The following is a 15,227-nucleotide window of genomic DNA, read 5'->3' as shown; positions in this document are numbered from 1 at the left end:
CAACAGCTTCCTTTTTCCCTTTTTATTTTCTGCATCTTCCTATTATATTGGCTGGGCAGTGGGCAACTTGGCAAAATCTTGTCCTCTTCTTTCTACAACAACAAGTAATTACTAATTCTCTCATTTTCTATATGTCTTTAATTATAGTTTTAATTTAAAATTCAATATTCTAGGGTTTACTTAGATATTGAATTATAATTTTGTGATTTTGTTGAAATTAATTAGGGCTTTGATTGTAGGAATTTTGTTGAGATGTTTCAATGTTTGATTTGTTCTTTGTTGATATTGTTGAGATTCTATTATTATTAGAATTTGTTTGATTTTTTGTTGGTATGTTTGATTTAAATTATTTATTTTACATGTTATTCATAGGTTATCTTTGATTATGTCGGATCACAATCGGAATCCCAAGAGAACAAAAAACTTGTTCTCTTTTTTTAAGAAAAAGAATGATGGGTCATCATCTAGTACATTGCCTTCTAGCTCTTCTTTATCTATTCCAATATGTGATGAGCAAAATCTTCCCGAGTCTCCTATTATCAAGCCTCAAGTTGAAAGAATTGAATCTGAAAGAGTCGATGATTATCATGATTTTAATATCAATTATCTTGAGCGTGATCCGGGATTACGTCGTCTAATATGCACATATCCGGTGAATGAACAAGATAATGTGCGAAAAGCATATATTCTTTTAGGACCATGTCAACCTGAGTTAGAAGATTATTCAAGCCACTTAGAAGGGCGGGACTTTCGTCGATTTAATAAAAAGTGGTTTGGTCAATTCACTTGGCTTGAGTATTCAATTGCTAAGAATAAGGTATTTTGTTTTCCTTGCTTCATTTTTGACATGAATCAGTCACATCCAACCTTTATTGTTGATGGGTATCAAAAATGGAAGAGAATTGGTGGGAATCAATGTGCATTTCAACAACATATAGGCAAGTTAAATTCACCACATCATCTTGCTATGCAAAAGTGGATTAGCTTAAAAACTCCATCTCTTCATATTGAAAAAGTGGTAGAGAAGCAATCAAAGCAACAAGTGATGGAAAATCGGTTGCGACTTACGACCACAATAGAGGGCATTAGGTATCTAGCGAATCAAGCATTGGCTTTTCGGGGCCACGATGAATCCGTTGACTCATCTAATCGGGGCAATTTCATTGAAATCATAAAGTCTTTTGCAAGAATGAATATAGAAGTTGAGAAAGTTGTCCTTGATAAGGCTCCTCAAAATGCTCAATACATTGCGCATGACATACAAAAGCAAATCTTACATATTTTTGCTAACAAGGTGAGGAAGACAATTTGTAAGGAACTTGGGAAGAACAAATTTTGTCTTTTAGTTGATGAATCACTTGATGAATCCGGTAAGGAACAAATGGCTATTATTCTAAGATTTGTTGATTGTGATGGATTTATTCGTGAGCGCTTCTTCGATATTGTGAGTGTTGTAGACACTAATGCCTTGACTCTTAAAAAAGAGATGTGCAAAGTGCTTGGTAATAACGACATTCTAGTGGAAAACATGCGTGGTCAAGGGTATGATGGTGCTAGCAATATGCGTGGTTCATGGAATGGCTTACAAGCATTATTTCTTCAAGTTGTCCATATGCATATTATGTGCATTGCTTTGCCCATCGCTTGCAATTATGCTTTATTGGTGACCAGGGATGCTTAGCAACTTTCTTCATCCGCCCTTCTTCCCATGTACTAACCAGGGATAGGTCAGCATCTTAGATAAGAATCCCAACCCAATCAAACAATGACATCTGTAAATATTCAAAATTGGATTTTGCTGGTGATAGTTGATAGCATCTTTGTCCGAGCACAAAGAAAAAGAAAAAAAAAGTTGATAGCATCTTGCACCATTTTGGCCAGTGTACGCAATATTTTGGCATCCAACTTTGCATATTAACATCGGTGGCCACAGTTCCATGATGTGAGTGCACAAAGAACAGTAGTCCTGCAAAGTGAGAGAGTTTTCAAAGCTTATTTACAGGCTAATTACCAGTTCATGTTATTTACAATCTCAAAAGGCTTTCATACTTCCTCACGAACCTGTATTTCCAAGTTCTGCAAACCTTGGAGTATTACTTCATCCAAATCCCTTGCAAAGCAGAGAAAAATGGCAGCAGCTTTGATCGGAGAGGCTCTCATCTCTGCTTCTATCGAGGTGTTGTGTGACAGAATTGCTTCAACTGAGTTCATCGACTTATTTCGGCAGAAGAAACTTGACGAACCACTCCTCATGAACTTGAAGACGACACTGCTGACTTTGTTCGTGGTGCTCAATGATGCAGAGGAGAAGCAAATTGCGAACCCTGCTGTGAGAGAGTGGCTTAACGAGCTCAAGCATGCTGTCTTTGATGCAGAGGACTTGCTGGATGAGATCGACACTGAAGCTTTACGATGCAAGCTGGAAGGTGAGGATCAAACCCACAAATTAACCAATAAGGTGTGGAACTTACTCCCTTCTTCTCGTAATCATTTTTATCAAAGCATGAATGTTAAGATACAAGAGTTGTTGCAAAGATTAGAAAACTTTGTACAACAGAAAATTGCTCTTGGTCTGGGAGAAGTTGCTAGGAGGAAGGTTTCGCATAGAACTCCAACAACTTCCTTGGTTCATGAACCTTGTGTATATGGTAGAGATGAAGTCCAAGAAAATTTATCAAAAGTGTTGCTATCTGATGATGCAAGCAAGGATGATGTGTCTGTCCTCACCATTGTTGGAATGGGTGGGGTTGGCAAGACAACCCTTGCTCGAATGCTTTACAACAACAATAAGGTGAAAGGGCATTTTACACTTCAAGCTTGGGCTTGTGTTTCAGAAGACTATAATGTTGTTAGAATAACTAAAACTATTCTTGAGTCAGTCACTTCAAAGCCTTGTAACATGACAGATCTGAATTTGATTCAAGTTGAATTAAGAGAACAGTTGAGGGGAAAGAAATTTTTATTTGTGTTGGATGATCTGTGGAATGAAAATTATGGTGATTGGGAGCGCCTCCAAACTCCTTTTAATTCAGGGGCAAGGGGAAGCAAAGTTATTGTAACAACACGGAACAAAAATGTGGCATCTTTAATGAAAAATGTTCCCATTCAATTCTTGGAACCATTGTCACATCAAGACTGCTGGTTGTTACTTGCTAAACATGCTTTTGGAAATGAAAACTATAGTGCAAATTCAAACTTGGAAGGCATTGGCAAGCAAATTGCACTCAAGTGCAAAGGGTTGCCCTTAGCTGCACAAACACTCGGGGGTTTGTTACGTTGCAATATAGATTCTGAGGAGTGGAATAGAATACTAAATAGTAATATTTGGTACCTACCCTATGGTACAACTGACATTCTTCCGGCTCTATGGTTGAGTTATCATTATCTTCCTGCTCAATTAAAACGATGCTTTGTTTATTGTTCAGTTTTTCCAAAGGATTATGAGTTTGAAAAGGAAGATGTAGTTCAATTATGGATGGCAGAAGGCTTAGTTACTCAAGTTGATAATGGGAAGATTATGGAATCAGTGGCTAGAAAATACTTTGATGAGCTATTATCTCGGTCACTGTTTCAAAAGTCAAGAGAATTCAGTTTCACAATGCATGACCTCATTCATGACTTGGCTATGTTCATCTCTAAGGGGTTTTGCCTTAGGCTGGAAGGGGTGGAATCACGTGAAGTTAAACGAGCTCGTCATTTGTCATATGCTAGGGGAAAATTTGATGTTGCTTCAAAATTTGAGCCATTATATGGGGCTAAGTGTTTGAGGACCTTCCTACCTACCACTTTAAAACAAAATAGATATTATGAAGAATTTTATGTAAGTAAAAAGGTTCTACAACATTTGTTGCCATCACTAAGATGTTTACGGGTGCTATCATTGTCACGTTATCAAAATGTCATTGAGTTACCTGATTCTATTGGAAACCTCATTCACTTGCGCTACTTGGATCTTTCCCATACCGCAATTGAAAGGTTACCTGGGGTACTTTGCAATCTCTACAACTTGCAGACGTTACTATTGTCAAATTGTTCCTCTCTCCTTGAATTGCCTGCAGACATCAGAAAATTGATTAATTTACAAAAATTAACGTTGGCAAGTTGTAGCTCTCTTACTAAATTGCCTGCAGGAATGGGGGAGTTGATGAATTTGCGTCATCTTGATGTCAGTGGAACTAAAATTGAAGAGATGCCGGTGCAAATGGGAAGGCTGAAAAGTTTGAGACAATTGACTACTTTTGTTGTGGGCAGATCTGCTGGGTCAAGCATAGGAGAATTGAGGGAGTTCCCGCAGCTTCAAGGAAAACTTGCAATTTTGAAGCTACAAAATGTAGCTGATGCTAGGGATGCATTGCAAGCCAATTTGAAGGACAAAAAAGATCTCACGGAGTTAGAGTTGGCATGGGGTGCAGAGGATGCTGATGATTCCCAAAAGGAGAAAGATGTACTTGACAAGCTCCACCCTTGCATGAGTATAGAGATACTAACCATCCGATTCTATGGTGGAACCAACTTCCCGAATTGGTTAGGAGAGACGTCCTTCTCTAATTTACAAGTCATGCATTTGAGTGATTGTAGTTATTGTTGGTCACTGCCACCAGTTGGGCGTCTACCCTCTCTCAAAGAGCTCTATATAGAAAGAATGAAGTCTGTTAAGATGATTGACGTGGAATTCTATGGCAAAAATGGAGCTTCTCTTATTCAGCCATTTCAATCACTGGAGAAGCTAAAGTTTATGGACATGGCAGAGTGGGAGGAATGGGTACCAAGTGCAAGTGGAGGCGAATATGGTCCAGATTTCCCTCGTCTCCAAGAGCTGATTCTAACCAACTGTCCGAAGCTGAGCAGAAGCTTGCCTTGTCATCTGCCTTGCTTGAAGAAGCTTACGGTGTCTGGGTGTGAGGTTTTACATGGTGAAGGGAACAGTACTACAACAACCAGTAGTCTTAACTACAGATCTCTTGAAGAGTTGGAAATAGAAGGTGGATGCCAACAGGGTCTGTTATCATTACTCGTGGAAATTGGAAATTTCGTTGACACACAATGCTTGCCCAATCGCAATTGTCTTCAACGTTTGAGTCTCCGGAATTGTCCAATGCTGTCTTCGTTCCCTAATGATGGGTTACCCACTACTTTGACAACACTTTATATACAGAACTGTAAGAGATTAGAATTCCTACCTGAAGAGATGTTCGCCAAATTAACATCGCTCGAATCTTTGCACATAGAGAAGAGCTGTGATTCACTGAGGAACTTCTCGGTGAGCATTTTTCCCAAATTGAAGAAGCTTGGCATTAGGGGTTGTGAGAATTTGGAATCCCTTTCCTTCATTGAAGAAGGAGTTAATGAGAATCTCAGTCATCTCAGAGGATGGCCCACTCCCAACTTGAATGAATTTACAGTAATCGAATGCAAGAACTTAAAGTCATTACCCGAAGGCATTCACACCCTCACAGCCCTTCAACTGTTGCAGGTGGATGATCTTCCAAAATTGGAGTCATTTGCAGAAGGGGGTTTGCCTCCCAACATCCGACATTTGTTAACTCGTAGTTGTGAGAGGCTAAGGGCTCCAGTGGTAAAGTACTGGGGATTGGAAGGACTTATCTCCCTTGAATTTTTTGTAATTGGTGGCAGTATCTTGGAGACATTGCTCAAGGAACACCTGCTCCCTACCACTCTTCGCCATCTACTTATTAGTGCGTGTGACAGTATCCAAGTCCTGCCAGGAGAAGGAGAGGGACTTCAACACCTCACTTCTCTCCAAACGCTAGGAATTGACGCGTGTGACAACCTCCAATTCCTGCCAGGAGAGGGACTTCAACATCTCACTTCTCTTCAAAAGCTACATATTTGGAACTGTCCGAGTCTCCAATTCTTGCCAGAGGAGGGTTTGCCGCCATCTCTTTCTTTTCTGCACATCCTCAGATGTTCTGCCCTGGAGAAAAGGTATCAGAATCAGACGGGAAAAGATTGGGCCAAGATATCACACATTCCTTGCATCAAGATAAATGACCAAGTCATCATCATATGATATGATATAAGCATACTCGGATCACACTCAGGTATGTAATCCAATTAACGTTTTTTGTCAATTACCTTGGCACTCCTGTTTATTGGTCTCATGCTTTTTTCTGATCAAAATCATTTTGAAGAAGAACAATTTGTGCTTTAGACAAAAAATCAATCTGATTTGTATTATTCTAATGCTCAGTAATTTAGATTGAGTAGTTTAGATTGTAATCAATGTCTATGGATAACCTGTGAGCTTAAAGTTGTAAGATAAAAGTTAACTTGTCCCCTGTTTTGTAAATTGTAATGTTTTATTTTTTCTATCCTTCTCATTTGTCTTTCCCCTGTTTTGTTTCTTATAAAAAAAAAATGGTTTTCATTGATACTCTTTGACATAGGTGGCATGGCACAAACTCACATCCGTACTTCCTTCCCCATTGGTTATTCTGTTAGCAGCTTGAAGCTTGTGTAGATATGTAATGCTCTTGTAATTCTGATCACAAAGATCGATTTCTTCTTCAACAATGGAGGAATTTATGCTAGTCACATGGTTCAAAGGAGGTGACTTTTGCCCTATCTCTGGTCCATCTGCTGCTTCACTGCCTAGTAGCTTTAACTGTATGTTTGCGGCCAGTTAAGGAGGTAAGATTCAGCTGGTTTAACCCTGCGTCGTGTAATGCATTGTTGTGTGTGAAGCGTAAACTCTTTGGAGGAAAGATGAGGGCTATGGTTTTGGGAAGATTTGATGTAATGACAATTTACTAGGCTGTTTGATGTAGGGATGTGAGGGTCCTTGGTGATTTGAAAGGAGAGAGGGTGAGGAGGGGAGGGTTCATTTCTTGGGCTCCTTAATGGACTCTTTATCCTCTTAGTTTAGGGATTTTCTTTATCTGTCATCGTATTAAATAAGCAAGCTGCTGTAGTTTAGATTCTTTTGATGCAATATTTATGTTGTATGTGTACTTGCAGACTTGAGAAAAAATTTTCCCATTCATGATTTCAGAGTCGAAGCTCATGGTTCAATCATTGATGTCAGCTTGGCTGCTTACTTCATTGTAAATGCCTTTCACTGTTCGATTATGTAAGGATCTGACCAAGCATATTCATAGATATTGTATTCTTTGGTCCTTTATTGTTGTTTATTTGGTGTTTTCTTCTGAAAGAATTTTCATGACAATATTTTCTTTTCAGTTTTTCTGAAGATGCCTGCAAGTGAGATAGATGGTGAAGGAATCAGAGCTGATCTCGAGGTCTCTGATGCCACTGTTGTTGCAATATATGTTTGGTTCTCAAAATTCAATCCCTGATGAGCTTCGGAAATTGGTCGAGGTCGAGGTCGAGACAGGAATGATTGATGGTGAAATGGATGCCATTTCTTCTTGCAGCCTGTTCTCAAAGTTCTTGTTTGCAAATGATAGATATGGAGTATTTTGATTGACAAGAGATAATGACATTTCTTGACAATTCTAGAACAGTCCATCTGAGTTCTTTTGTCAAGCTGCATCATTTAACCCCAGCACAAGTCCAGTTTCTGCTAAGCAATCACTCATGGCTGAGCAATCACTCGTGACAAAATTGCAGCTTCATTGCGTCAAATACCCAAATTTGTGTCCAGCATGTTCCTCGTATTTCTAATGTGGCTGAACACTGAATTGCACGGTTTAGCCTCCGTGAAAGGGGCTTATTGTTTTGTCTTTTTTTCTCCTCATTTTCCATGCTTAACTGGGAAATAGATTGTTAACATACATAGCTCAATTTGTTCCATTGGATGCCTAAGTTGATGCAGCAGGAAATAATACTTTCAAGTTTTAAGTTGATATCCCCCTACAATTATAAAAATGATGATGATCATGTTCATGGACTCTAGAAGGCGTGGGCAGCACAGTAACAGTACAATTATAAACCCAATTGATTTTCATGTTTTTGTTTATCTTATTTTCTGCTTCTAGGTGTAAAATGGACTTGTTTGACAGAGTTTAAAGCTAAAATGGAACACAACCCATTTTACACCTCTAAATATCTTTTAATTATGCTCCAGCTGAATAAAAGTTTTGGAGAATGACACGAAATTACAATTCGGATTCCTGGCCATTATAATACTTGGTTTCTTCTCAGTCAATTTGTATATCATGTTATCTTTAAAATAGAAAATCAATTCTTAACTTAAATACTCATTGAATTCGACAAAAACGAAAAATACTTATAGGGCCAGTTTGGTATTGCAAAATAATCATTGTTATATTTCAGAGAAATCACCACAGAGAAAGCAGTTTGGCGTTTGGTAAACTTTTTGTTAAAAGTGCTGTTGGTAGAATAATCAGTTTATGAGTGTTTAGAGTAGTTTCTAAATACATTTTGTTTCTAGTTTCGCATTAGTGGAACAAAACATATTTGTGAATTACTTGCATATGTAATGTTTTCAGTTTTCAAAAAATAAAATAAGAACATGTTTATATCCAAAAATAAAGAAATTAAAAAGAAAAAAAAAATGCTTTCGAAGCTATGAAACAGATAAGACAAATAAACATGAAGCTTTTTAATCCGCGCTGCCACAAATGCTGTAGTTTTGTGCTGGCCTTCTTTTCCAATGTCTTTATCCGAAAATTCTCTTTCTTTGTCTGATCAGAAAATCACCATTGGAAGGTAGCTTTCTCAAAACCATTGTGGGTCTGATATGATATTTGGTCCTGGGAACTAGTTGTTGTTTGCTAAACATTTTTGGGTTTTTTTTGTTAGTAGAATGAAGACGACCAAGGTTGAAAATGATCTTTTCCTCACTGGGTCTTTCACTTGGAGAATCGAAGGCTTCTCAAAATTGAACGACGACAACATGCATTACTCTGATGTTTTCGTCATTGGTGGTCTCAAATGGTATTAATCCTCTCCTATTTTTAACTATATATGCTTAACCTTTTTTCATTTTTGGTAGAACTCAAAAGTCCCTAATGGTGGGTGCTAAAAGACCCATCTTGAAAACTGAGCAAAACCCATTGTAGACTAGCATGGTGCAATTTATTTAGTGAAAAACCATCTTCGTCACTAAGAAGAGTAGCCAAGATTACTTTTTTAGTTGATGGGTTTCAAGGAGGCATTGCCATTTCCTCCAAGATGAGTTTTTTAGTTGATTTTCTTCGAGTTGGTGATGTCATTTTCTTCAAGATTGAATTTTTTTTTCTCTTTGGCTGAGTTTTTTGGAACTCATTTTCTCGGATACCAAACATGCAATGGTGTCCCATTTGGATTGTATATCTTGCATTTCTTTCCCATTTTCAGATCCACTATAAACTATGAAGCTGCAAATTGAAAGAAAGGAAAATGAAAATAGGAACTATCTAGAAGCTTTTAGCTTCTTTCACCAAGCTAAAAGTTAACCCATCAACTTGATAGCCCAATGTTGGTGAACAGTTGTAATAATCCAATAGTAGGCCACAAGGCCCAAAATGATCCATTATACTTTGTTATTTGTTTGTTACCAACCCTTTCTTTGATCAGGCAAATCCTTCTACACCCAAAGGTTCACGCAAGCCTAGCAGAGGCAGAGAGCTTCTCAGTGTATTTGGGTGTTGCAGATGTTTCAACATTACCACCTGGGTGGACTACATGTGCCCACTTTAGATTGACCATGGTTAATCAACTTGACACCAACAAGTCAATAGCAAAGCCTGCAAAGGGTACTTTTCGTTACTGCTCATTTCTTTTTTGTTTTTGTTTATCTCTGTCGTGTTGTCATTTATGACAAAGCACAATGAATTGAATATGTGATGGTTTCCATTCTACACAGTTTAACTTTTTGTAGAAGGCTCAAACAGCATCATTTCAATAATTTGAACCCTACTAAATTTTTTACTTGGTGGAAAGAAAGGAAATATGCAAATTTGCTAATCCTATATCTTTTTTTCTGGACATAATAGTATGGCAACTGTCACTGGACAGGATCTAATCCATTTCCTTTGTGATGGGACGTGCATGTAATTTGAACTTTAGTCATTTTGTGATGACACATTTCTTCATGTTGACGGGGGATATTTTGTCATCCAGTTTGAATGAATAGGATGCCTAAGTTGATGTTGCAAGAAATTATGTTCTTAATTGGCATCATGGTTTAAAATATATAACAAATTGATTCCCCTACAAATTTGAGGGAGAAGTGCTTTAGAGTATAAGGCCTTGTTTGGTGGGTTGGACTGGACTAGTTAGGATTGGACTGGTTTGGCTTGGATTGGAATGGACTTTAATAGGTTTTGAGGATCAAATTTGGGGCTCTAGGATGCATGGCCACATCAGTATACTTACAAGTATAACTTGTTTTCATGTTTTTGTGTAGTTTCTTTTATGCTTTCAATGTGAATAGTAGCTTGCTTGACAAAAACATGCCATGAACCTGACTTGGTTAAAACTTGAATGACGCGACGTGTGGTGCTATGCACAATATGATCGTGCCAAGGACATGAGTATCTGTTCCTATTGGTTCAGTTATGGCATGGTACGTACAAGTATGAACCATGACTAATTAGTGTCCTGTGTGCATACGAAATAACCCATTTTTGACCTTATGTCTTTTAGAACTTTAGTTATGTAACGAGCTGATCATTGTCTTCCAGCTTGAGAGAAGTTTTGGAGAAGAAAATAGCTTGAGGGAACTTTAGTTAAGTCAAGCTATTTGGTTTCTTAGTTAATGTGTTTCACTTCGTAAACTTAGCCTTTTATCATGATTAGCTTTTCTCTGTTTAAACCTTTGCTGGTTATGGTATTTTTTGGATCTGAACTATTATAAGCACTGTTCTTTTATCGTTGGTTCAGTTCATAAATATATATATATATATATATATCGAAACACTTCTATAGTAACTTGGAATTAGAGTTCATTTGTTGTTGTTTCTTTATTATTTGGCAATGTGCTTTGCATTCTAAATTATAGTTATTCTGTTCCTTGAATTTCACAGGCACTGTTCGACTAGTGTTCAAAAAGGGCTCCAGTGAGTGGGGCTTCAGATCATTTATGCCTTGTAGTGAGCTTTATGACTGCAGTGCAGGTTATCTTGTGAATGATGTATGTATTGTTGAAGCCAAGGTTGATATCCCAATTAAGAGTCAAGACCATGGACTTGGCATTTCTGCAACTATCAAGTCCTCAATTAAGAAAGAACAGAAATGGTTGGAGCCTTCAAATGTGAATTCTGTTCAAGTCCCAGACTCTTTAGTTGCACCTAAGACACCTTGTTCTAAACTGGTGCCTGCTTTGCAAGATACGCCAGGTTCTGGAAAAGCTTTTATTGTTAACCCTACTAATGATAGCCCTGTTGAACCTTCTCTAAACAAGGTACCTATGGAAGTCCCCACCGACCTATCAGCCGAACATGTGGATTTTAAGGGTTTTGGACGGATAGAGAAAGTTTTTCTTCCACTACTAGAGGAAGTCTGTACATGGCATCCTTCATTGATTCAATGCCAACTGAAAAGTAGTAATTTGTTTGCTAACTCTGCATTCAATGCTTTGGGACGAGTGCTGTATTGTCTCAAGACTACAAAGGTCAAGGATATGACACAGGAATCTTGTGAACGCCTTCAGCTTTTCTGGGAGGAGCTTGAGACCTTCAGATTTGACTTGGGATGGCTGGAGCCTCGAGTTCAATATGCCCTTGGTGTGAAGAGATTGGTGCAAAGGGCAGGAAGAAGGAAGAGGCTAAGAGAAGATGTAAATGATTTGGAGAATGAAATTAAGAGGCGGAGGCACAATGTAGTTGTTTTGGAGACTGAAGTTCAGAGGCAGAGGGCTACACTTGCTGTTGCAGAGGTAGATCTTCAGGTAGCAAAGGTAGACTTGGCAAAGTTGGAAGAAGACTTCAATGGGATTGACATGGATAGTGAGATGGGTTATGAGAGGCCTTAGTTTTAATGGGGAGTTTTCCGAGTACGATTTATAGGAGGCGTGTCTGCAATATATATTTACCACTTGCACGACTAGGAATTTTGAAACTTATGAAACACTTGAATTAGCTGTCTGTAAGTTATATAATGTTAAGAATTATGTAAAAATCTTCTAGTTTCTTTTGAAGAGTGGTCTAGCTTATTGAGGTTGCAGTTCTCCTTTGTCATCTTTTGTTCATTGCATGATTTATCATTTATTCACTTGAGCTATATATTTGCAGAATATAATTCCATTTTATTTATTTATTTATTTTTATTAGTAGAGTAATTAGAACCAAATCGAACCAGCCCCTTGAAAATACCCAAATATATTAAAAACTTTTACACTAGAGGGAGTTGAAACCTGACTAATAATTGCACACCACATCGACTTTCCACTGTGGTACGCACGCTTCTTGTTATATATTTGTAAGACGAGGTACTTAATAGCATTTTATTATGAAGAGGGACGTCATTTGGATATAATTTTCCTAAATCTATTGTAGCATGTGAAAACTTTGTCTTGGACGAGGAAAATGGTTCAAAAGTCATCAATTTGCTCATTGACATTCAAAATTGATTAATGACATATTTGGTACAACCATACATTAAAGTAGTCATCATCGTCAAATTCTTTTAATATTTTGTCGAACTTGGTTATGTGACTCGTTTTTTAAGGGTATGTGATTAAAACCATATCTAAAGGTGCAATATGCAGCACCTAACCTGTGTTTTTCAGTGAGAGAAGGTGCAGCTACACCTCCTTATACCTTCATAGGTCAGCTAATACATATGCATATCAATATCTATAGATTATTTCAAGTATATAATGAGAAAAGGTGAATAAATAAAAAAGAGGCGCAATATAATGAAAATGTTGCACTCATTTGAGAGTGGTTTATTTGTTGGCCCCAACCACATGGCCCCAAATTTAGAGGATTTTTTTTTTTTGGATTGACCCCAAATTTAGATTTGGGGCATAAAATTCCGATACTGCGCATTAGGCTAAGTCCAGTTTTTTTTTTGTTTCATCATATTATTTCAAGCATCACGTGAAGAGCTAGCTAGCTGGCTACCTTTTGCGGACAGGTTGTGTTATCAGTGATAATGAAATAGTGGAATCCAAATTTTCACTAAAATGGTTAAAAGATACTCAGACCACCATGAATGTGGTTTGCATGGAATTAGAAATATCTTAGCTGCCTCGCCCGGCGAGGACTCAGGCGGGGCTTTAATTGGCTACAATACATTCAAGACATGCCAATGTTATTTATGGGCCTTCAGAGCAGGACTCTCTCTCTCTCTCTCTCTCTAGCATAACCATATCACTGTTTGGGCCACAAATTGGCATACCCAGCCCAGCAAAATTTAGGCCCAGAATGAAGCTGCAAAAAATCAAAGAAAGATGGAAGCCCAAAAGCCAGAGGAGACCAGCCCAAAACTCATCAAATCTGGGCCTCACAGGCCCAATATAAAAGAAAGAAGAAAGCCCAAGTAAGGAACAATCCCACGTGATCTCTCCGAAAAAGAAAAGTCAAGAATGGCAATCACAGGAGAAGTAATTGAAGGGTTCATAATATCAAGATTGATTCTGGAAAAGCTAAAGATCAAATCCTCTTACACATACATGATATATATATATACATACTGTAGATTTTTTCCCCGTCTTTTCGAAGGTAATTCTCCCAAGGAGATAAGCAAGTTACAATCTCGGGAGGATAAGGGAAAGTAGGAAGCTGTCCGAAAAGGAGTCAAACTAACCATCACCGGCAAAATATCACGAGGGGCAGTTGAAATTGGGAAAGAGATTAGGTTCCTTTTCAAGAAAATCAGGGAAAGTGATTGCCTATCTGTTGAGAGCCTATCTACCAAAAACTGAGGAAACCTTTTTCTTTCTTTTCTTTTCCATTTTTTTTAAAAAAGAAAATCTTTTTGAAAGGATTTGCCGCCCATTATTAAAAGAATTACCCTACTCCAGAAGACATCTCTTATAAATACAAGAAGGAGTGAACAGGGCAACACACAATGAATCTTACAACAAAATTTCATCATTCAACCAAACAAAGGTCCTACATAGGTAAACATTCACGTAAACAAGCTCAGAGTCGACCAACAAGTCCACTTGAATTTCAAGTGAAAAACCAGTCCCAGATCGAATGCCTTAATCCGACTTAGGAAGCAAGTCATCCAAAACGAGATTTCTCTCGTTACAAATTTGGTTCAGCAAAAACCAACACAAGCAGAGTCCGAGCCTCCTCCAAGCATGGAAAACCCCAGCCAAATTCACTAATAGCCTCTAGCTCACCAACGCCCTCAAGAACGACCACTTCGCCTTTCGATCAAGAAACCGCAGCTCGCTTACTCGAAGCTTCGCAAAAGCTTGAGGTACATTAAAGCTCTGCCAGAATCAACCTTTGGCATCGATTTGTAGTTGAAAATCGGGCAATCAGAGTTGTCTACGATCCATCCAGACATTCCCAAATCACAGAGCCTCCCATCCAGGCAGAAATGGAGATCTAGCCATCTCTTTATTTTTTTTGCATCGACATGTATTTTTGTAGTCTTGTAAAAGGTACTTCCGCCCAAAAACAGCTTAAATTTCATCAACTATTCTGGCCAGAACAACCTCTTTATACTGAGATAAATTGTTAAAGTCCTCACCAGTCTGAGGCAAGAAAAGAACTTACTTGGGAGATATTCCTCACCCAAATTCACAATCGCTTGTAAAAGGAAATCAGTAACTTGGGGCGCAAGTTATCCATTCCAGACTAAGTCCGCTAGACTGCTTCATTACTAGCAAGTGGCACGCTCGCACACCAAAGAAAGCGACTTGTTGACCAGCCTATGGTTCTCAAGGCGTGGGGAACTTTGCCCTTCCATCATAGGAGTAAACACAAACGGGTGAACAATTTGGCACGCCCGGTGGGACCTCTCAAGATACATATTCTCATTGAGTTCTTCACCAGTTCATGAATACCGGAAGCTCTAGCCGTAACCCACACCACGGCATGGAAATAAACCAAGTGGCCCTCGGGAAGGACTGAATCGAAGAAAGTGATGCCCGACATTCAAGACATGGCAAAGACAGGGAGCAGGAGGTCCAGGACCGGTTCGGAAGGATGAACTGATGTAGAATCGTGTTACGACAAGAGGTCACAACACAAAGAAGCCAGGATACTCTAAACAATATGACAGCCATGATGCAATGGCGGTCAACAGCAATTCAGAAGGATCGAGAGGTGCCATGGCGAATTCCTAATCCCGATGAGGTGGTCCAAAGAACTAGACCTTCCCTATGGTCCCCACTGGTT

General features: G+C 38.5%; 2 protein-coding genes, 1 long non-coding RNA gene and 1 pseudogene across 6 annotated transcripts; 3 read left to right on the top strand and 1 right to left on the bottom strand.

The window, feature by feature from the left end:
• Positions 1–385: 385 nt before the first annotated feature.
• On the top strand, positions 386–1,681 carry LOC148916562 (uncharacterized). The gene has a single exon (XM_089051686.1). The coding sequence runs from the start codon at positions 386–388 to the stop codon at positions 1,679–1,681; it is 1,296 nt and encodes a 431-aa protein (XP_088907812.1).
• Positions 1,682–1,771: 90 nt separating this feature from the next.
• On the bottom strand, positions 1,772–4,053 carry LOC148916561 (uncharacterized). Its single transcript, XR_016127366.1, has 3 exons — positions 3,912–4,053; positions 2,062–2,419; positions 1,772–1,966 (listed from the first exon to the last, which is right to left on the bottom strand). It is a non-coding gene; the product is annotated as an uncharacterized LOC148916561 (long non-coding RNA).
• LOC103330909 (putative disease resistance RPP13-like protein 1 pseudogene) lies at positions 1,960–7,826 on the top strand (annotated as a pseudogene). 3 transcript variants are annotated; one of them, XR_016127364.1, is made up of 4 exons: positions 1,960–6,062; positions 6,466–6,651; positions 6,979–7,090; positions 7,201–7,826. The product of XR_016127364.1 is annotated as a putative disease resistance RPP13-like protein 1 pseudogene, transcript variant X3 (transcript). The 3 variants fall into 3 exon arrangements; XR_016127363.1 differs by having other exon boundaries at positions 6,408–6,651; positions 7,013–7,090; XR_016127362.1 differs by having other exon boundaries at positions 6,408–6,651.
• Positions 7,827–8,439: 613 nt separating this feature from the next.
• Positions 8,440–12,096, top strand: LOC107881098 (uncharacterized). Its single transcript, XM_089052853.1, has 4 exons — positions 8,440–8,652; positions 8,749–8,880; positions 9,502–9,680; positions 10,953–12,096. Exons 1-4 carry the CDS (start codon positions 8,597–8,599, stop codon positions 11,897–11,899), a joined length of 1,314 nt encoding a protein of 437 aa, XP_088908979.1. The 5' UTR covers positions 8,440–8,596; the 3' UTR covers positions 11,900–12,096.
• The last annotated feature ends 3,131 nt before the right edge of the window (positions 12,097–15,227 follow it).

Source organism: Prunus mume, linkage group LG5 (genome assembly GCF_029339155.1).
Source record: "Prunus mume cultivar Tortuosa linkage group LG5, ASM2933915v1, whole genome shotgun sequence".
Lineage (NCBI taxonomy): Eukaryota > Viridiplantae > Streptophyta > Magnoliopsida > Rosales > Rosaceae > Prunus > Prunus mume.
The sequence above is the reverse complement of the archived record's forward strand: the minus strand, read 5'-3'. Positions and strand labels throughout refer to the sequence as shown.